The sequence below is a fragment of the Pararge aegeria genome, chromosome 6 (genome assembly GCF_905163445.1).
Source record: "Pararge aegeria chromosome 6, ilParAegt1.1, whole genome shotgun sequence".
NCBI classification, from domain to species: domain Eukaryota; kingdom Metazoa; phylum Arthropoda; class Insecta; order Lepidoptera; family Nymphalidae; genus Pararge; species Pararge aegeria.
Window position 1 is genome coordinate 5,255,455 of NC_053185.1, and position 24,027 is coordinate 5,279,481.

Sequence of the window (24,027 nt, forward strand, 5' to 3'; positions counted from 1 at the left end):
GTAGGGGTGAGTCAATTATATGAAACCCATACGTTCGGTTTCATCATACTGGTACAATAGGCGACGTCTTTCCCGGCGAGATGGCAACTAATTAACTATAAACCAAGGACAGGACCTTCCTTCAGATCAGAGTGCCGAGTGCGAGATTTTTTGCGAACGACGCGACGTTTACTTTTCGATCGCATGAAAGTTAACTACGGTTTATAGGGTATCCAATTAATTTTCACTCATTTCCTGAGTCCAGATAGAGGTCTGTCGTGCCACGTTCCACTTCTAGGATTTAAAAAATCACTAGTTGAACAAATTACTTATAAAAAAAATATTTTAATCAAATCATTTTCCATCAAAGATCTGAAATTTTTCTGATCTGATCGTTGTTAGTTAAGGACTCGCCAAGATAAAATAAGTCGCACTCAGATAGTTTTAAATAGTTGTTGTGTTAAAGCTGTTGTGTTTGTTGCACATTGGGCTCAATTTTGTTTGTATTGATTTGCAGTATTTCTTCTTGTTTTGTACATTCTAATTATTTCTATCATTTACTATTTTTCTTTTTTTTTAAATTATGCTTAAGAATAAATTAAAAAACACTATTAAAAATTTATAAAAAAAAAACTTCCACTCTCCGCTTGCGGGGCTTTTGAATGCCCAAGCAACCGGTGGTCAGGGCTCCAGAGTGAGAAACCTCCTCACAATACGCGCCGTTTCAAGGACTACTGCCTTCTGTATCCGACCCTTGATCCAACAACCAAGCAAAAGCTTCTTGAGATGTTGGTCGAAGCTTTTCGCGAGAAGACCATTGACTGAACCGACTATCGGAACAACAACGGTCGACTCAACATTCCACATGGCGGTAATCTCGTGAGCAAGGTCCAAGTAGTATATTAGATACTTTTTCCTTTTCAGCTTTCACCAGATTATCGTCATGTGGAATAGTTATGTCAACAATTATTGCACGGCGCACTGATCGATCGACTAGCACTATATCAGGTCTATTAGCTGAAATATACCTGTCAGTGATAATCGTTCGATCCCAGTAGAGCAATGCACTGCTATTTTCAAGAACTGACGCTGGGTCGTACCTATAGTAAGGCATTTCAAAATCGATAAGGCCAAACCGAAAAGCAAGTTGTTGATGAACTATCCTGGCTACTTGATTATGTCTGTGCAAGTATTCGCCGTTAGCAAGATGAGAACACCCGGAAACTATATGCCTGAGGGACTCCCCAGGACGATGACACGCTCGACATATGTCTAGAGTGCCATCTTTCATAATGTGTTTCCGGTAGTTTCTCGTCTTGATGACTTCGTCCATAATTGCACAGACAAAACCCTCGGTTTCCCCAAATAGGTCACCGAACTGTAACCAGGATACAGATGCGATTTGATCTACATCTGGTCCCGACAGGGCCTTGTAGAATCTGCCATGCAACTCCTTACTCTTCCATACCGCCACACGATCTGAGTTGCTAAGTACTTTTGGCTTGCGCCAGTTCTCTTTGCCAAGGAATAGTGGAGTAAGACCCTTATCTACTGCAACGACATCCTAATAATTGTACATTCTAATAATTGTTATTTTCAATATTTTCTATGGTTGAGATTTGTTCACATCCACTGACCTCTGCATTTGTGCTATGGAGGGTAAAGGTAAGGAGAGTCATCTGTGTATATGAAAAAGTGTCGTCAAAATGTATTAAATTAGGATGGCGCCACATTTGCATCAGGGTAACTCTTAAAAGAAGCGCCAAATATAAATATTGTTAGAGTAGGCTTGAAAAATAAACAAGGAGGTATGGAGATACAAGGAAGTAAGGTAATATTTACCACAATATTTTGTACAACGTAAGTTGTTGAAATTCTCAATAATTAACTACTTTAGTCGGTAATGACATTAAATTTTTTAACTCGGCATACTTCAATTCATCTACGATTGCTACATTCATACCATACACTGTGCATCCACCAGCGCCATTGTGGAGGATTTTTGAACTGTTATTTAGCGCAACAACTGGACACTTTTTCAACTTTTCTCCCATATAAGATGACTCTCCTTACCTCTACCCTTCATAATTTGTGCCTCTACTCTCTAGTGCAGTGATCACATTCACAAACATTGACATTTAACGTGACATTGCATAGTTTAGGACATAGGTATATAACTATAACTAACTAATTTTTACTGAATATCGAAATTAAATATTGTGTAGTAATCTTTACTGCAAAGAATGAGCTTGGTTCTCAAAATGGGTTCTAAATAATGAGTCTGGGTTGATGTATCTGACCAAACGGCACATGACTGAAGCGTCCCCGCGCGCACTGCGCAGTTTTTCGTTCCTCATCTTGTAAAGTTGACTGTGCGCTCGTTTAAGTTTGATATATATTGTTTACTATTACGTTAACTATGGCTCTTCTATTTTGGACATTAATTTAAACATAGTGATTTGACTCGATTTTTGTGTTTGTTGTTATATAGTACTAACTCTGTTTCAAAATGTTGAAAAGTGGACGTATAATCAACAGCCAGTCACGCGTATTGGTTGTGAAGTTAAAGGAATACTTTGAACGAACGAACACTTTACAATACATAATAATATCAATCAAGTACTGATAAAAACTTGAATTGATTTATCGTGAGTATCGAGTCCCGAGTCTTATGGTCCATAACTAGTTACGTCGCGATGACAAATGTCAAAACGGGCCTATTACATTTTTACGACTATAATGACATTTTGTCTAACCACAAGTTTGACATTTCACAATTTACATTTTCGTGTTTTGAATAGAATTCAGTTTTGAATTTAAAATATTTTGCATGGACATTGAAAAGTTGGATGTTGTTGGGAGTTTCGTATAGTTAATTCCATGCCGTTTGAGTTTCGGCTGCCTAGAATAATGTTTATAACCTACACTGGCCACAGGGGAAACTGAGCAGTATTATCGATGATACTTTTTAGTCATTGCCAAAAACATGGAAGCGGATTCCACTACCTACGAAAGTAATCCAAAATCTCAGAACAATGAAATTTATTTACCATTCAGCACGAGTCCAGGGTAAATATTGTTAATAAATTCACATTATTTTGTTGTTGTATTGTTTTTTTTAACTAAATTAACTGATATTGCAGCAACCTAAATCTGTTAAAAGAGTTTATATCTAATGAAGGCGGTCGAAATTTGGAAAGTCAATTAGTTGGAAGACTACAGTCATTTGGATTATTGCCTACAAATATTACATGTCCTACGAATGGATCAGACTGTAAGGTCATATGTAAATCAGCTCGAGTTATAGATAGGTAAGTCTATTCTGTTAAGCCAACAAACTTGCATGTGAGCATTGAAATGGTTAAGATTATAAATGAATTGCTGGCTATGAATGATATTTCTGCAGGCTGCGAAGTTGTTCTTGGTAGAAATGTCTACTATAAGCTTTAATCAATAATATGCTACTGCTGCTGTATTCTGCAACTGTGAAAATAGGTCTGGAATAATAAGATTTCACTCACCAAATTTGGAGTCTATTTTTGTTAGTTGCTACTAAAAATAGCCAATGTGTTTAGCCAATGTGATTAATATTTAAAAAAGCAATAAAATAGGTATGTTACTTTAAGTAACATACCTATTCACACAGATATGTTGAAAAAATATTAAATATAAAAGTTAAGTTAATCAATATATTTTAAACACTGTACAAGTTTTTTTTGTCAAACTACATAACAATAATTGATTATGGTTAAAAAGCAGTGATAGCCCAGTAGTTAAGACTTCGACTTATCTTTATATAAGACGAAGAGAAGAGAAGAGAAGTTTGCAGCAACCCTGCTATCGGAATCAAAGGCAGTGGGTTCGATTCCCACAACTGGAAAATGTTTGTGTGATGAACATGAATGTTTTTCAGTGTCTGGGTGTTTATCTGTATATTATAAGTATTTTATGTTTATTATTCATAAAAATATTCATCAGTCATCGTAGTACCCATACCACAAGCTACGCTTACTTTGGGGCTTGATGGCGATGTGTGTATTGTCGTAGTATATTTATTTATTTATTACCTTTCAAGGGGCTCGCTTGTGCGTTTTTAGCAATTAAAATATCTTGTGTTTTAACAGTGACAGAAAACATTGTGATGAAACCTGCATACATTACCGGTAATGGGTTCATGTGAAGTAAATGTTTAAATATGCTTGTGAATGTAAAGGGGACTTGCTATTATTATAACACATAAATTTTTCAGTTTACAAATTATATATATCTTTGACATGTATTTCAGGGTCCAATGGGTATGCGAAGGGTGCAGTAAAAGGCTACCAATCAGAACAGGATCATTCTTCTTCAAGTTACAATGTTCAATACTTCAAACTCTGCAGTTGATACTGGCATGGTGTGAAGATACTGATACTATGGCTGCTGCTCAGTATTTTGGTAATTTGTACAAAATAAATACTTATTAAAACTTTGCTGTTACCTGCAACTAAGTCTGCGATTTTCTTGATATAACTGGCCTGACTTGCATTGCCACAGCACCATCTTAGATTATCACTTAAAACCTTAGAAAAGAGAAATAATAAAAATCAAGAAAAAGATCCGGGCCTGCCCCGCAATATTCTTCACTAACAGCATATTTGCTCTGTCTAGAAGGTGTTGTCCATACCTATATATGACTGCTCACAATGGATCCAAGTTTGGTTTTGGTTTGGTTTGAAATAATCACCAACAAACTGCTTCTTCTTTCTTTTTCTGTCAAATAAAAACTCACAGTTTTAATTGACAGAAAAAGAGGGGCTTTTATCAATGTTGAACAAATATCATCATTACAGTTAAAGCAAGTTATATTTGTTTCAATTGAAAACGCACATAGCTCTAAACATTAGAAGTGCTTGAAAGGGAACAAAGTAATTTGTCGCGAAAGAGAGACTTAAGTTAACAACAAGGCTATAAACACTATCACTTATTTGTTTTAATAGTATTCTTGTTTAACAAATTGCACTAAGAATCTTCTTTTTTTTTTTGTTTCTTGAGTTGTATATGAGACTAATGTTAAAACTAATTCTGTTCCATGCTATCCATTATTAATAGTCTGGTAAGTAGACCTTTTTCAGGCATTTGAATTTTTAGTCTAATAGTCTATATCACACAGATATCACTTTTAGTGTATTCACAGAGATTACTTCTCGTGACAATGAACATCTCAGAAAAATAATCATGGTTTGGAGAAAAAAAATAAAAAATTAGTTTGTCTTGGTGTATAGGAGTTATAATAATTATGATTCAACTTCCAGATGTGAAGCCCAGAGTTGCCATTTCAATATATGACAAGCTGGATTCACTAGCTATAAATGAACTGAAGAAAAGTAAGCTTGGTGGCGAGAATGCTGTTGTCCTCAGTGAGATATACCCTGACTGCTTGAACAGGCTTTCACCAGATACCACAGATCAGCCACATGTTCATAGGATATTGATGATTGCTGACACTAAGGTAAGTTGTATGAGTTGTGGTCTTCACACAACATTAAATAAAAATGAAATAAAAAATAATTATTGTATAACAATACACACATCGCCATCTAGCCCCAAAGTAAGCGTAGTCAGGTTATGGGTACTAAGATAGCTGATGAATATTTTTTGTGAATATAATACACATAATTGTCTGACCGGTCACATGATTTGTGACGAAGAAAACAAATGGAGTACAACCCAAATGGAGTACAACCGTCTCGAACTGGTACCCTAAAGATGGTAAACTTAGTAGGATGTCAACAAGTGAGATGGGACGATCTGAAACTTGGTGGAGAAGTGTAATGCAATACAGAACTCAATGAAGAATTCTGGAGGAGGCCTATGCTGGGTGTTGTATCTTTACCTGTACTATAAGTATTGATGTATATTATTCATAAAAATATTTACCGGTCACCTTAGTACCCATAACACAAGCTACGCTTACTTTGGGACTAGATGGAGATGTCTGTATTGCCGTATTATATCAATTTATTATTTATTTATGCTATGAGTCACACTGAATTACGAGACATTCTTTAAAAATTCTGAACATTGTTATATTTACCATCATCTCAACCCATTACAGGACACGGTTCTCGCCGACAATGAGATAAATTTAGGCTGTAGTACACCAAGCTGGCCTAGTGTAGAATTTTGGACTCTACATGCCCTTGAAAATATTATGGAGAACTCTCAGGCATGCAGATTTCTTTACCATGTTTTCCTGCACCGTCGAAGCAAGTGATATTTTTAATTTAAAACGCACATAACTTAGAAAAGTTAGAGGCGTGTGTTGGGATTCGAACTCAGCCTCTGGAATGTGAAGCTGAAGTCCGAACCACTAGGCTATCATTGCTTCTTCGATTCAATTATTATATTATGCTCTTGTAATTCAGAATTGTGAAGGGCTTGTCATTATTATTAACTATTAAATATATTTCTGATTAGACACATATATTGTTATTATAATGTATTATTTTGCAGCACATCCCTACACATTACAGACTTCATGTAATTCAAGATGATCTTAAGAAGCCTCAAAGCAACTATGATCAGGTTAGAATTTCATGATTTTTTTATCTATGTAATAAACCCTGGAGAACGATGCAGTAGCATATAAATACTTTCAAAACTACTAATATTATTAATGCAAAAGTGTCTTTTTTCTTTTCTTACACTCTAACTTAGCAATACTAACAACAGTTTCCCACAGATATTGTAGAAAATCTTAAAAAACGCGGACGAACGTCAACAACAGCTGGTATAACATAGTTTGATTTGAGTGGCCAAAAAATACTAGCATGCTTGCATGTCTATTATACATGTCTATAGACTATCGTACCTCTTCCTATTTGGAAGTTAGTTACTGTTCAGTAGTGGGTCAAAGAAGTAATGTTATCGTAAGATCATTTGGAAAACAGTGTATATGAAATGAAAAGAAAATTTATTTGTTCACATATAACAATAGCAGATAAGGCGGAGAACTTCTGTTAAGCTTAAAACCTGTGCCAGAAGATCTCGCTCTTCCATTACAAAACACATTTTTGTTTCAATTTCATATTATAATACATTTATTTATTTATTTTTGACATGCAATGTGTGTGCGAGTATGTTATTTGAACGTGCGTATGTAAGTTGTTGGTGTAAATAAATAAATTAATTAATTAAAGTGTAGTGACACCACATTTTTTGTAATGTTTTGCGAGCACAAAATAAGTTATCTTAAGTATTTAAACATATATATCTATGTTCATTTACAGTCTCTCAGCAAGGAAATAGAGCAAGTTTTAAGTACTGAGACAGAAGCCCAGTCGATGTTGGTAATGGGCAACAATGTGCCCATAGACGGAACAGTTCCACTTCAGCAGCTGACGCAACACTGTGACACTGATATGCAGCATTTCTGTGAGTTTTAACATTGTTTCAATTACACTATAGGGTAGCATGTGTGAATGCAGATCGTGATGTCCTGGGTTCTATCCCCAGGTCGGGCCATTGGAGATTGGGTTTTTATATCCAGAAATACTAATTACCACCTTAATGTTTGTTATTCCACTACAAGTTAGCCCTTGAATGAAATCTCAACTGGAAGTAAGTGATGATGCAGTCTAAGATGGTGGCGGCTAACCTGTTAGGAAGTATGGTCGTCATACCCCTAATTGGTTTCTACCCGAAATCCCACCGGCACACTAAATCGCTTAGCGGCACCTTTGTCGGTAGGCTGGCTAGCACAGACAGGAGACAAAAATTATATCCCCCGATTATATCCCCCTCACAGGGGATATAATTAACGTGTCCACCTGCTAAAGCATGAGAACATGGAATAGGAGAAGTTTACTCCCGTTTATTATTACACATATATTATTTGGATATTATTTCCACTTGTGCGCCAATGCTCTGAGAGTTGATAAAGCTGTTGGAAAATATAAATTTTCCTTATCCTTTCCCCGGGGAGATAATTATCCCATGCCCATAGTAGTCGTGCAGATCAGAAAAAATCAGGGAGTTCGTCAAAAAACTCATACATATGTTTTATGATTTTAATGAAAATCTAAGAAAAGTGCAAATTCTATATTCAGCCTGTAGGCTTGATAATCCTAAACTCTGTCTACCAAAATATAATAATTTGTACGGGACAAGAAGGTTAAACTACATTGTACCTTACCTATTTAATCAGCTACTTATGTCTATCTATAAATATTGAGGGAATTTTTAGTAATATGGAATATCTGCATTGATGTAGTGAGTAAACAGACTGACTCGACGTTTCAAAAGTGCTTATAAATTAGGCCGACTTGAAATAAATGAATTTTGAAATTTATTGTCGACGGCACAGTGTACGGTATAATTCGTAAGAATTTATAATTATACAATAATAGTATTAAGGGTCGCAGCAGGGTGCAGAATAAAAAGATGTTAAGGCTAATAACTAAACTTATTAACTTTGCTCGGCTGATTTTTGGCACGAGCTCCCTAGCCGAGGTCAAAAAGGTATCGTAAAAAAATCTCCCGTAAGATTTATAAATACTTTAGTGTAGGCGTTTTATAACTCTTACAATGCCTATCCTTAAGATTTTTGTAAATCGTACTGGAGATTTCCTTAATTTTATATCATCTGCATACCCTGTTTTTAACCTCTATGCAAGCAACTGCGCATCACGATTCAAAGCTGGATAGCTTCGGGAATTTGATGCGCCGACGTAACTTGAACATGATGCGATACGGTCGCTTCTTCGTTAGCAGGCTTACTATGGCTTTCCCATGGGTATGCCTACGTAACAAACTTGTATATATTGGTTCACAAAACTCATCATCATCATCATAAACAGCCCACAAGCGTCCACTGCTGAACATACCCCTTTCCAAGAGCGCGCCACCACACGCGGTCCTCCGCCTTTCTCATCCAACCGCTTCCAGCTACCTTTATAAGGTCATCTGTCCAGCGGGCTGGAGGTCGTCCCACACTGCAATTACCGAATCGCGGTCTCCACTCCAGAACATGTCTGTCACAAAATTAATAAAATAAAAATAAAATTTACAGTGACGTCACGAATTTGGAGCCAAGCTCTGACCCTATGCTCGGCGTCGCGCGACTTCTGCGCAGGAACACCGACGCACGTGTGTGCGAACACTGTGCAGAAATACCTCGACACCTCGCTGTACAGGCTGCGGTATGGAGACGGATTCTACGACCATATACTCAGGATCATCTCTAATGAATTCACACAGAATGGGTTGACATCGTAATGGCCGACCTCCCTGACTAGGGTCGCCAGGTCGCCAAACCTAATAGCAGGACAGGCCAGCCGGTTTAGCCGGACATATCATATTTTAAATAAGATTTAAACTAAAAAGTAACAGAAAAAAAGTGTGTGCGTGTAACCTTTACGCGCGATTGAAGTAAAAATTTTATTATTATTCATTGATGAAAGGGTAAAATGTTCCTGGGACTCTACCATTTCATTTAATATTCACTATTTCATTTTACATTCTATATAAATTCATTAATATAACTTTCACATTTTATAAATATTTTCATTTGATAAATAGAATAATCGAGAGTGGAATTGAATCAGCACAATATAACCTTGTCATTGAATATTATAGAATTACGCAATCGTCAGAAAATTTATTAGTAATTTATTTATTTACAAGTATATTCAGAGATTTCCAAAAAACTTTGCAATTGTTTTTTTTTTATTTAACTTGAATTTTTATTCACTTTGCTATTCACAATTGATCCGTTTGAAAATATTGGAAATAAGCAATCCTAATTGATTATGATTGACATTCGCCACTAGCTAGCGTATAAGTCAAGAAGCGTGGAGTATACATTTACTTACGACCAATCCAAATTATTATTTTTAAATAGCGGAAACTACACAGACATCTGATGTAAGCGTTACTTCCGTCAAAAAAATTTAAGTTACTCCCTAGTCTAAAGAAGTTTTACCTCAAAATGTTTACATTTTAAAACACGAAGAAAAAGGCTTAAGCTAAGAACTCTTTGATTGGTTTCAAGATCCAAATGTTATGAAAAAGAGGTTGTTCAATTAATTGGATATTTCATGTCAATTACTTCTAAGTTGTGAAAATAAGATAGTCTTAAGTTTAGTATATAAACCAATTATTATTATTACAACCAAGTATTATTATAATGTTAATATAAAAAGTGCCTTTATTGTTAAGTCTTCCAAAGTGGCCTTAATTATTCCTTTACGATTGGAAAAATTGATATTAGTTTTTTGATATTATTTTAAATTGTCTCCTACCAAAAAATGTTTTTGTTATTTGCTTGAGATTGTACAACTGTTACTTAGAATAATACATTTGATAATTATTGTGATGACGTTAATAATCTGGTGAAAGCTGAAAAGGAAGGAAGCAGCGCCATCTACTTACAATACTGGGAAACTCTACTGTCACTAGATGGCACTGTCAATACCATATAAATCGTAAATCGTAGTTAACTTTTACGCGAACCAATAAGTAAACGTAGGTAGAAAATCTCACAAATGGCGTGACGTCACGTTTTCGAGTATCGAAACGCTATGACGTCAAATCAAAGCTTTAGTAGTAGTGAACTCTTCCGAGGAAGTAAAGTTAAATTTATACTAAGGCTACAACCGGTCGATGTATACGCATTTTGAACACACACATATGATGTACTATCTGTTGCCTGGGTTCTTCGCCCGCGTTTATTACGGTTTTTGACAATCAGTTATGGTACGTTACGGTACAAACAAAATAAACAAAATCGACTAGGACAATTTTGCGATTCGACCCAATAATTACTTAGTTAAAGATTTAAGAGTATTTTCAAAACATTAAATATTCTCATTATTTTTGTGAAGAGTTAATTAAAATTTGTTTATATACAACATGTAAACGGATTACGAAATACTGTTGAAGTGTGCATAAGTATATTTCATAAGGAATCACCCTGTAAAACATTAAATCAAGCATATTTATTTTATCACACAAACTAATTCTAAACATTCTAAGTGTTTAGTTATGACACCCCTATTGATGATAAAAAACCGACACGCGCATAGTACCTTCGCGACGCGTACCTAATAAAGTTACAGGAGACACTTTATTTTAATTTTGCATGTGATTTCGGGCTTTATCTGATTTCTTTCAGTAAAAGCTATGGCAGTGGTTAACTCAAAAACTATTAGCGTTTAGGTTTCACAGATAAGTCTCAGAGACAGTAAATAATGTAACTCTTAAGCATGTAAAGTAATATTTCGGTTTTCATTTACACGTTGTATAATAAGTAAGTTTTGTATCTGTCTTTATACGTTTATATATAAGTGCCTTAAAATTAGTACGTTTTTATCTATGTTTTTATACCTATGTAATTTTTAATACTTACGCACTGGTTGGTTTAAGGGTCTCACTCACTCTCCTCTAATATGCACTGCAGGGAGCGTAGAAATAAAGTGATTACATTTATTGTGATTGATGATAAACGCACATACTGTCTTCCTACTAAAAACATCTTATTGTTATTTTTGTTTTTTTGTGGCTTTATATACATTTTTGTAATGTACCTACGCTAAGCGATCATATCCGATTATTATTAAAATTTTCGTTTGTTTTTTTCTTAAATAATACATTGTGAAAATATTTACGGTATTAAACGAAAATTATAAAAATTCCACGATACAGTTTGGTGGTGTCAAATTGGTTAAGATTAATAACGTTATTTAATTTAGTTGACGCCCTGAAATATTGTCATACTTTATGTTAACAATATTTGTAGTTGTAAGTGCCTTAATAAATATGACTTTTTGCAAAAAACTTTTTTTTATTTAGCCAGATAAATTTTATATCTATTTTTAGAGTCACAGGGTCTGTCACCTTAGAGTTAGGAAAAAAAGTGCCGTGGGGTCGATTCCCACAACTGGAAAATGTTTGTGTGACGAACATGAATGTCTGTCTGAATGTTTATCTGGATATTATTATTTTATATTTATTGATTAATAATGAGTAACTCTTTATTTGAAAAGAAGAATTGAAAAAAAAAGTCAAAAGCCGAATACAGAAGGTGGCCTTATCGCTGGCAGTGATTTTTGCCAGGCAACCTCTTATAATAATGATGATTAGGCAGGCAGTTTTTTTACTTTGACACATAGGCCCTACTCTTCTATTGTAGGAACCTAGGTTCCTACAATCATAGGCATGATGACAGTAACAAAAAATCGCTAAAATATTATTTTTGTCTAATGATATATGATTTATGTCAGTATAATACATGTATGCATACACAAACAAATATTTTTATTTATATTCGAAGTGAGATTTTGTATGTATTTTCTTTAAATAAAGCTGTTAAATCTGGAAATCCGCGAATGACAGGTGAAACGCCAAATTCAAATTTATGACGTCATCTCTATATAAACAATTTTGTACCGCTTGAATTAAAAAAAATCTCTGCGTATATGAAATATTTAATGACTCTTTGCTATCAATACCAAAATCAATAATCTTTAGCTATGGAAAAAGGACTTAATAAAGCTCTTAATTTGCCTATGACGTCACGAGTGCGGCCATGGCACCCGGCGAGCGTTTTCGCGGTAAATATATTTTTTAAGTAAGTATAAATTTGCAATTTATATCAACAAAACCTTTTATTTCTGCAAAAATAATATATGTATTGGATATAGTAGATACTTCCGAACATAATAGGGCAGTTTTCAAAATCATGGCTATTGCGGTAAGTTTTAATAAAAGCGGACGGGCCACAGGCAATTAATAGCTAGTCGATAAGAGCTTTCATTTTAAAGTAGGTCTGGCGGTCCCGTTTCGCACCTACATGAAAGTTCTTACATATAATTGATCGCTTTACTTTGTGATTAAAAGAAGGTTAATTTCTCGTTGACCGAAAAAAAACCTGCTATGCAAATACGAACGACCGATTAACATTTCACTTGGTGTATTAACAATGCTCAAAATATTCCACAGTAGATTATTATCTACGTACATTAGAAACTTAATAATTTATTAGCATCCTCATCGGAACTAGACTCACCATGAGGCTCCAATGTACGTTTGTGGGCTCTATAATTATCCTACTAGCTTTCGCCCGTGACTTTATCCGTATTCACGCTGCGCTGTCTTCAGTAGCACTCAAGGCTACTCACGCATAAGTATAAGGTGAAGGTAAAAGGCACTAACAAAAAAAAATAGCATATCCATATCACGACAATCTTGAGCTGGCACTTATGCAGAGCAAAAGTCGCATAAAGAAGGTCTCTAACACCATGTCAGAGGATAACTGAAAATTTGTCCCGTTCTGAAGGGCCTGGTTGCCGCTAAGATGATAATAATATAATATTATTACTGTTAGTTAATTATTTCAATAATAAAATAAATAATAATAAATAAATAAATATACTACGACAATACACACATCGCCATCTAGTCCCAAAGTAAGCGTAGCTTGTGTTATGGGTACTAAGAAAATCTTGTTTTGAATCACTTGTTTTCGTCTATTTTTAAATCGAACCTACGAAACTAATAACGAAATAATGTTAACATAATATTAAATATAATTATTATTTATTTTTAATAATTAATAATACTTTACAGCCACATAAGATTTATATCACCTCAAGTTGATGGATACAGGGCGGCTTGTGGCAGGACGACTGCCGCAGTGGGCAGCGACTCTGCTTTCTGAGAGCTGTGGGTTCGATTCCCACAACTGGAAAATGTTTGTGTGATGAACGTTAATGTTATTCGGTGTTTATCTGTATATTATAAGTATTTTTTTATGTATATTTATTATTCAGTACCAATAACATGAGCAAAGGTTACTTTGGGTCTAGATGGCGATGTGTGTAATGTCTTAGTCTGGTTTTTTCGGGGTTTCTAAGGTATATGCAATGTATATGCGTGTACCCAGTGGCATGTGCTTCATAAATGCACAAAAGCACTGCATACCCTCAAAAATTTGTATTACTCATAAAGGCGAAGGATTTTTCCATTTTATGCCATTTTCCTTCTTTATGCATACCCTGGTCAAAAGCCCTGTGCACGCCACTGCGTGTACCTACAACAAAATTCTAACCAGTGTGATATTGTCAGTTACTAAGTAATGTCAGGGTACCTATATCTAAGACTAAAATCTTTGAGGTCTGCTAAGTTATTTGAGACATGCAATCTCTTAATCGGCGAGTGGACAAACAAACCGTAGCATTTAAACCGTTTAGGTATACCGTTTACCGTTGGTACAGTACAGTTACCGGCTCGGACGGAAAGCGCATGCGCATCGTAACAGGTTGTTTTACTTCATTTCGCGATCTGTGCCACAGACTGTTTATTTATTTAGGTAGGTACCTACTATTACAGATTTCCAGCCTCAGCCTTGTAGGCCTAGTGGTTATCATTCAACTACGGATCACGAGGTCCGAATCCGGGGTCAGGCCAAATTATTTTAGGTGTTGTTTATTTACTATCAAAGAATTTTCGGTACCAGCCCGGAGTTAGGAAGTTGGTAGTTGCAGCCCGCGTGCCTCATAGAGCTCGTAAAGCCGTCGGTCAAGGTTATTATTACTTTATTGCGGTAAGAGTAGTTAAAGCTCACCACCCCGCAATGGAGCAGCGTGGTGGGTTTATACTCTTAAACCCTATTTCGTATCAGAGACGAGGCCTTTGCCCAGCACTGGGTCGTTTTTAGGCTGCGGATGATGATTATAATAACAGATCCCCCACAAGTTTATGAGGTAGTAGGTAGGTATTTGTAATGGTAATTACAAATATCATCAGGCTATTTATATCCTATTGCTGGGTACAGGCTCTCAAAGCACAGAAGTTTTTACTGACCAACAACGCTTTAACGGTTTTTATCACTCATATATTGATAAGAATCTTGTGCACTTCGAAGCTGGTAGGAACTGTCATATATTTTTAAGATAATAATACGAGTATGTTTGGTGGGTTAAAATTTACCCCTTCATATAATTTGGATTATAGAAATTTCCGTAATATTTTCACTCAGCATTTTTGAAATGGTTATTGTAAGTTCAAGAAAGCAATTATAGGTGTCTACCGGTAATAACTGGGTTACCAAGTTTCTTTGAATTCTCCAAAGTCAACCGAACTATTTGACACCTTCTGGGAGAGTACTAGGTGGATATTACGTTTTTTTTTCATTTTCCCGTGTTTGGGTGTTGAAGACTATTGGAAAAGTCAATATTGATGTTGTCAATAATACTTACTGTGTGCGGGTAGCCTACATCTCGCCAGATTTTTACACGCTAAAATATGATTTTGCTTTTGTTATAATTTAATAATCTAATACAGAGCTTAGATAAGCTCAAATGTGTTCTTAACCCAAAACGGCAGTAATCACATTCCCGTGTCGCGTACCTACATATAACGGCCTACATAGCGTTTTATTAATTCCAGTTTAGCTTGACTGGGTGGTGTGGTAACTGGTAAGATCGACCGCGTCGTCTGTACCGCTATCTCAGCGAATAAATAAAAGATGCAGCTCGCTGTGGTCACAAAGGAGGTCCCGCTAGCGCAAGCTCAGTGTGGCTTTAAACTACGAACGCGATGGTCAACTACAAACGTGTGGTTTGCGAAGTGGCCGTACTGCTAGCATTGCTGGCGGTGGCCATTGCAGCACCGACTCATGATTGCACAGAGCACGAAACACATTACGACCAACGCCAGAACGGCACTGAAAACTACAGACTGAACATCGACGGAGTGGTCATCGCCGTGGCGCCAGCAGAATCGATCATCGAAGCGGCTGCAGAATTCGGTGACCTTTTCGACATTTCTGATATCGATGACTTTTTAAAACCGCCCAGCCCGCCAAGTTCGGGGTCAACGACCAAGCCCGAGGTTAGCGATTCAAAACCTGGGGCGGAGAAGCCTGCTGAAACACCTCTTAGCGATGTTAGCCTCAATTCTGAAACCAAGCCTCAGAGGAAGGATGCCTCCGCAGGAAAACAAGAGAAAGTTCAAAGGTAATTTACTTTTATATTCCATTGTTATATACGTAGGTATTGTCATGTATGAGAAGCTAATAAGTGACGATTCTTAGTTAAAAGCCCGCTACTTAGGACCCCTTTTATATGACATTTACTTAAAATGAAACGATTGACGATTGTACGCTATATTACTATCATAATTCATGTTATGAATTAAAATTTTGTTAAAAAATGAATTTTTCGCTCGCTTGCTTAGCTGCCCTAAACTGATACAATTATCCGCCGCCAAAACCTCCCTCTAGAACATAACCTTTAGACCATAGTCAATTAAAGAATATAAATTTTCCGACTCAAGCTGGGAACCCTATCGGGGGGCACAAATTACACCATTTCTACAGAGAGAATCTCGGTTGGGTAAAACTCATTTAATCAGGGTGTTTACAAGCAATTGGCGTGGTCAGAGCTATCAAACATAAATATTATATACTGAAAAATTTATTTCGAATTATAAAATTTAAACTACACTTTCTTTTTTGTAATGAAAAGCTCGTGAAAAACCATTAGTAAAAGGAACCTTCTTCCAATCGAGACTTATTTTTTTTATAATATTACTTCATAAGCCAAATTGAATTCATATTATATACCACACTGCTGGACACAAGTCTAAAAGATATCTAGAGCTTAAAAACCCGTCACGGTAATAAGAAATAAATAAATATACTACAACAACACACACATCGCAATCTAGCCCCAAAGTAAGCGTATACTGATGAATAATATGCCTAAATACTTATAATATACATATAAAACCCAGACACTGAAAATCATACATGTTCATCACACAAACGTTTTGGGAATTGTGGGAACCAGTTGTGGGAATCAAACCCACGGCTTTGGACTCGGTAAGCAGGGTCGCTACCCACTGCGCTAATCGGCCGATAATAAAATGGGAGCTGGCGGGCTCTTTAGGGATAAATATTAGGTATACTTTGGTGATAAAAACCGAAGTTCTAAGCTAAAGGCTCAGCTTTGTATAGCATATACCACAATTATTATATCGCTTTTTTATATTTACAGGCTGAAGCACCGACTTGCGAATGTTTTAATACCTCTGCTTAGAAGGACACGGCACCACTGAAGACAACAATGTATTTAAACGCTGAACAAAGAAGGCCATAGCCACGAGTGATATGCAGAATGCATTTATTTTTATTTATTTCTAGTTATTTAGCTCTAAGATGCATATGTGTATGTGAATTGTTTCGTTGAAAATAAATGATAATTTTTATTGAAAAATCCCTAAAAAGACAGAACTATGTTTCATTTAGCAATGACTTTTGTCCGCGGCTTAGCTCCCGTTATATAGATGTTGTCCTTCTCAAAAAGTAATTTTCTATACCTCAGGAACAGTAGTTGATTTTCTTGTGACAGAGCTAGTCGAGGGAAGTAGTTCCGTCATACTTATTTCTGCCAACATTGCTGTGTCCCGGTTTGAAGGCCGTGGTTTCCGGATTTAATGACAGGAACCAATGCCTCAGGTTGATGGGCACAGGGACACTTCGTAGGACTTATACCTTGCAGGACTTATACGTTTACAATTAGAGTAGGAATTGAATTATCATCATCATAAGAATAATCTATGTCCCACTGTTGGACACACGCGCCCTCACTAATAGGAGATTTGAAGAGATCCTTAAAAACCCTCCCACGGCAGCTCCAATGTATATGTCTTGCTTAGGTTCTGTAGTATTTCTTGTGCAGAGCTAGCACGGGCAGGGGGACAAAAATTATATCCCCCAATTAGATCCCCTAACAAGGAGATTTGATGAAGCTGTTGGAGAAGAAAACTTTTATCCTTTCCCCGAGGATATAATTGTCTCCTGCCCATGCTAACCTTACTGTTCAGCCTATTAAACTATGCCCGGGAAAGACAATAGGCCTCCTCTCTCCTCGGAGAGAGTGATAGAGCTTAAACCTTCCACGCTGCTTCAATAAGGGTTGGCTATAACATGTAAGTGATAGTCGGAGTCGACGATTTAATGTGCTCTCCGAGGTACCTTACAGAGGTAAACGGTGAATTATCAATTAGACACGCAAGTTAGATTTGAATGATCGTGGTGTAAATTGATTTTTGAAATTAGCAACTTTTTTGTTTCATTTAAATTATTCTCGGCCTGTAGCAATAGAACAATAAATTATTCATTGTTCTTAGATTAATTCTTAAGAATATTATGTAAAAATTAAACAACACGTATTTATGTTATTTAACTTTTACAGTATTTGTCCAATTCTAGTAGTCTCTACCTTACACAATAATTGATGAATTTGTTGATGAATTTCTTAATGACAATATTGCTTGGAAGCATCCGACTCCACTTTCATCTCTCACAAGATAGAAAAATGAATGTTACAATGTAAAATGTAAATTGTTGACGTTGGAAAAGAGCAACTGCTGAGTTTCTTGCCGGCTTTTTCTCGGTAGAATCTGCGTTCCGAACCGGTGGTAGAGTCACTACCACCGGTTCGGAACAGACAGACTTGACGTTTCAAAAGTGCTTATGCCTACTTGATTTTTTTTTAATTGAACGAATGCAGCAGAATACACTTTGATCAACAATTCCGATCCTCTTATCTCTTAGATACACATAAACATTGAAATAGATCATATTTTGTTATGTTCTAGTGAGCAATCATCATCATCACAATATCAACCCATTACCGGCCCAATACAGGATACGGGTCTTCTCCCACAGTGAGAAGGGTCTAGGCCGTAGTTCACGCTGGCCAAGTGCCAAGTGCGAAGCCTTCTAGATCATTATGGAGAGCATGCAGGTTTCCTCGCGATGTTTTTTTCCCTCACCGTTGAAGAAAAGTTAGATGCGCGTGCTGGGGTGCGAACTTGGCCCCAAGAATGTGAAGCCAAAGTGTGAACTAGGCTATTACCACTCACGATAGTAACATATTAAATCAATGTCATGTTATTGTAATGTGTAACATATACTGACTCGATTGTCAAGGCATTGGGTTGAAAAACGTTTATTTCTAATCTCTTGGTACCCATAACTATTGGCCTTACCACGGAAATGGATCCAGGGCTTCAAGATCCGATATCACGTTTCCGATGTCAGTTTGTTTGCAGTGACTCTACCACCGGTTCGGAACTCGGACTCGGACTCTACCGAGAAGTTGCAATTTTTCAACATCATTTTTTTTTTATTACTCATGCGGGATAAGTAGTATCTTAGTTCTCGCTGTTGCGGTTGAAAAATAGCTATTTGCCCATTTTAAAATGACGCGTGAGTTTTTTCGTAAATGAAACTGTTAGTTGAGTGCGACTAGTTTACTTGGCGCACGCAAATTATACTTAGCACACGCAAACTATCCTTGTCGCACGCAAAATGACTGTAAAAACTGCTAAAATTAAAATAAATAACAAAAAAAATAAACACAATCTAACTGTCAATATAAAAGAACTGAGGTTGACATTGCAAAGTTTATAGTTTTATTAATATTAATTAATTTGTATTTATTGTTTTAAGTATATTTGTTTCTTTTTTTTAAACTTTTCTTCCGTTTGTTGGGACTTGGGATTTTGTACCCACATATATCTCCGCATTTGTAATAAAAAATAGTATCTGCAACCCTTGCGATTTTGTCGATTGCTTACTCGAGCGAATGAACTCAACTTCGCTCTAGTGGGCAATCGACAACTTATCGCACTTGTTGCACAATATACTATTATCTTACTAGACATGAGAGCATAGCGAGCGAGAGGGACCTGGCTGCTTCCAAGCATTAAGTCATTTAACCAATGTAAAGTAATTTAGCTGTATCATTGTGTTTTAAAACATTGTTTAATTTATAAAATTCTATCAAATTTTAAAAAAATTAAACTTTGATCTTGAATAACTTTTTAACGCGTGGACAAATCAAAAAATGTTAGCAGACCTTTTTTGTAGAGCGTTCAATTCTCTATAAAGATTGAAATAGCGATTTATAAGTCAATCAGTCGTTTGAACGGTACAAAATTCAAAAAGCAAAAAAACTTTTCTTACGTTATTTCTATGGAAATTAAAAAAATGCGATGAGGACAATCTTAATATTAATGACTCATCTTTTCACAGAATTTTATTTAGACCCAAAAAAAACTTTTGAGCCTGTTTGGAAAAAAAACATTAAAAAAAAATTTTTTTTCGATCACCCTAATGTACATACAATTGTAGTAAGTATTTTTATCTATTCTGAGCGATAGGTACCGTTAATATCTTTCCCACAGTCACAAATAGGATTTATAAATAGAAAATTATATTTTATAGAAGCCATTGCAATTACAGTTATCTTATTAACGACAAATCACAAACATCTATAATATTTTCCTGTCGCAACATCGATTGGGCCTCAATACACTTTGCTGTTATTAGGGTTGCCAACTTATAGCGTAGGTACCAATTTATAAAAAAATACATTTATTTTTATTATTTAAAACAGTGATTTAAAACGGATTTTTTTGGTGCACATAACTATTCTGTGACTGCAAATGTCCAAACACAATATATCTACATTTTGACAAAACTGATGGACGCGTAGCTGCTTTTAGAAAAATCTGAGCTTGGCTTGAAGATACATCTTAGCCAATCCCATTAGACTTATGAAATTGGCTAACTGGTATAAGTTAAGCATTATGTTAAAACGGTCTTTTAGAATACACTGTTAGTACTATAGAATATTTCGTACTCTACTAGTAATGAAATAGAGTACGAAATTCGAGAGTACGGTTGGCATCCCTATTTGTAATACGAGATGTAAAGTAACGGTACTCAACAGGTACCTACTTTAGGATTAGATGCTTAGATAACTGCACTACGATGAATTTGTTGATCGATAATTACCTTGTCTACTTTCTAATTTCCAAGTGTGCAATGAAATTGTCTGTAGATTTCTACGTATCTTTCCCTGTCTGTATGTTTGTTAATGTGTTTGCTCTTATTTCCCACACTAGTAATTTGTTCTTCTCCTTCCTTCTTTCATCTGATGATGAAATCACCATCAAAACCCATTACCGGCTAACAACAGGGCACAGGTCGCCTCCGCAATAAGAAGGGATTAAACCCGTAGTCCACCACGCTGGGCCAGTGCGGATTGGTGGGCTTTACACACTTTGAGAACATTATGTACAACTCAGGTATAAATGTTTCCTCACGATGTTTTCCTTCACCGTTGAAGCGAGTGACATTTTAATTGCTTAAATAGCACATAACTTAGAAAAGTTAGTGCGTGCTGGGATTCGAACTCGGCCGTCCGAAAGTAAAGTTGAAGTCGAACCCTAGTCTTATCCCATCATTTGAGGTATCATGATCGTCTTCGCACCGCATAACGTAACCATACCACCGTAATCAGTAGCGTGCATAGAGGGTATGCACAGGGTATGCAGATGAGATAAAATAAACAAAATCTCCAGTACAAGTTATAAATACTTAAGGGTAGAATTTTAATAACTCTTACAATGTCTATCCTTAAGTTTGTTGTAACTGTACTGGCGATTTTCTTCATTTTATATCATCTGCATACCCTGTGCTGCTGTGCATACCCTCTATGCACGCCACTGATCGTAATCCTTATTTTAATAAACCTATTGATGAATAATTTTTCATTTCTCATGACAAATTAAACATGGCTGACATCGAAGACAATGAAAAGTAAATAGGATAATTCTCGGCCAACTTCGGAGATCGTTTTTTTCCTAAACTACCTACTTAGGTCTCTCGCGAATGGAATGCGCGCGTGCACAGTTTGTAAGAAGCTCGGTTATCGTATCGATAACCTGCGGTTACTGTCAGAGGTGAAACTCCGGTTCCATGAAACATTACGACACGATATCCTGTTCAAAAAATGCGAGGCAGTATTTGGGAATGGTCAATAGTAGTGAAAACTAAATCTGTGTACACATACATAGTAAAAATGAGGTAGTTAATTATGGGCCTATTAAGAAGGCTCAGAGTCACTCAGCGGACGATGGAGAGAGCTACTCGTATTCTCTCTCGTGTGAGGAGTCTATTCTATGCGTGATCAGATCAGAAATGCGGAGATCTGTAGAAGAACTAGAGTTACCGATATAGCTGAGCGAGTCGCTTAGCTGAAGTGGCAATGGGCTGGACACAAAGCTTGGAGAATTGATCGACGTTGGGCTGGAATGGCGCACCGGTAAACGCAGCGTAGGTCGATCCTAACGAGATGGACAGCATTAAGCGATTCGCTGGGAGATAGCCGCTGGAAACAAGGACCGTGGATTGTGGAACTCCCTACAAAAGACCTGTCACATATATACTGTGTACACAGTATACCTACATATAACTCATGGTCAGCGTTCGGTGACGATGACGCGAGTTCCATGATTCTAGAACACCCAAAAAGTCTCAACGCGGCTAAAAAGTTTTCAAATAATAGAGCGAACCATAAATTTAGTGACCAGCTGTTTGATTTAGGAACTTTTCTAACAACTTGCTTATTCAGCATCTTCACACAAAACGTATCCTTGAAAGTGACATATATAAATCCTAAATTACATACTCTAATGACAGGTCGGTTACCAAGACGGTCGGTTCAAAATATACTATATAGGGAGCAGACCTAAAGAGTAAAATATAGTCTAACGATCAAATGATTCTCAAACTTTCTATCATTAGATTGCCTTGTTTCTAGCTTCTTGGAAAGCTTTTAAAAGGAAATCACTGCAATAAAATTGTGCATAAAATATGAAAGTTCTTTATATTTGGCAAAAAGCGGTAGGTATACTGTGTAAATTTGTGAAAGTTTTGAACTGCTTGCGATCTCAAAGTGGACCCGTTTTTTGGGTTAGGAATGCAACCAAAGTAACTTTACTTGAGAGTAAATTCATCCCTTCTGGTTTTGCACCTCGGTTTCCTGCTATATACTTATATGAAGGTATAAATATATTTCTTTGCGTATTTTTTACAGAGTTTTTAAAGCTCTACAACTTTTATATACAGAGCATTCATTTATCACTTACCGTTAAGGCATGGTTCGTAAGAAACTTATACGCCGGATCGTTTTCTAGCCGATTAAGCTGAAATCGTTCTCCAAGAAAAGCCCATAAATTTAAACGGGATAATACATGTATTTCCAATTCAGCTTATGCCAGCCTTGTGATCCATTTTATTCACTTGTTATAAAACAATATTATATTTGTTAACAGATGAATAGTAGAGATGAGAGACCTCATTCATCTTAACTTACAAACTTTCACTTTTTATATTATGAATACCTACCTAAGTTTCTAACATAACAAAGTGGATTATTATCTCAGAATATTTATTTTTAGCATAAGGATATAATGCTATAAATGCCAAACTACTGACAGGTAAACAACGCATGCGTAACACGAGGCTATACCGGCTCACAATAACAACAATATAAATGCCAACGTTTAACTTGCGGTCAGCAATGAACAATCAGTAGTAGCATAAGAGCTGGTGGCAATTCTGGTTTGTTGTCGTTGACATTTTCGTCACACACCATGCTGCTATTAGCAACGTACCAAATCCGTTTCTTCAAATTCAAAATTGCTTATTAGAAATAATACCGATCGATGACAATCTACTAAATTGTATTCAATTTTTTAATATGTAATTTTCATCTGGTCGATGTAACGATGTTAATTTTAATTTCCAACCATTATCTTTAGCCGATTTCTCTTATATTTACAAAATTGATGGTTAATAAGTTACCAATTAATTTTGCTCTAATAAAAATGATAGTTTAAGAAAAATAAAAATCACGCTTTTATAAATAAACTAAACTTGACGAGGTAAAACTTAGTTTGGTGTTTTATACCAAGCGTGCAATATACTTATTAACGGTACAGCGATAAGGTAATGCTTGTTCTTTAGTTGTATACATACAATCAAAGTTGCATTATTTTTAAAGCGTGCAATACGAACCTAAACAACAAATACATTTTTGTATTTGAATTTGAATTAATGATTGGAAACGTCAGCCACCACCTCATTGGCTATAGCAAAGTATCACGCGTGCCATATGTAAAACCAAGATCGCGATCGTGTCGTCG

General features: G+C 36.0%; 2 protein-coding genes across 2 annotated transcripts; both read left to right on the forward strand.

Annotated features, from left to right (window-relative positions):
• The first annotated feature begins 2,741 nt into the window (after nucleotides 1-2,741).
• On the forward strand, nucleotides 2,742-9,361 carry LOC120624473. The gene is made up of 7 exons (XM_039891041.1): nucleotides 2,742-3,048; nucleotides 3,123-3,290; nucleotides 4,265-4,416; nucleotides 5,274-5,470; nucleotides 6,475-6,546; nucleotides 7,251-7,395; nucleotides 9,032-9,361. The coding sequence occupies exons 1-7, from the start codon at nucleotides 2,966-2,968 to the stop codon at nucleotides 9,235-9,237; spliced, it is 1,023 nt and encodes a 340-aa protein (XP_039746975.1). The 5' UTR covers nucleotides 2,742-2,965; the 3' UTR covers nucleotides 9,238-9,361.
• A 6,197-nt stretch (nucleotides 9,362-15,558) lies between these two features.
• Nucleotides 15,559-17,169, forward strand: LOC120624662. Its single transcript, XM_039891331.1, has 2 exons — nucleotides 15,559-15,977; nucleotides 17,019-17,169. The coding sequence occupies exons 1-2, from the start codon at nucleotides 15,559-15,561 to the stop codon at nucleotides 17,077-17,079; spliced, it is 480 nt and encodes a 159-aa protein (XP_039747265.1). The 3' UTR covers nucleotides 17,080-17,169.
• The last annotated feature ends 6,858 nt before the right edge of the window (nucleotides 17,170-24,027 follow it).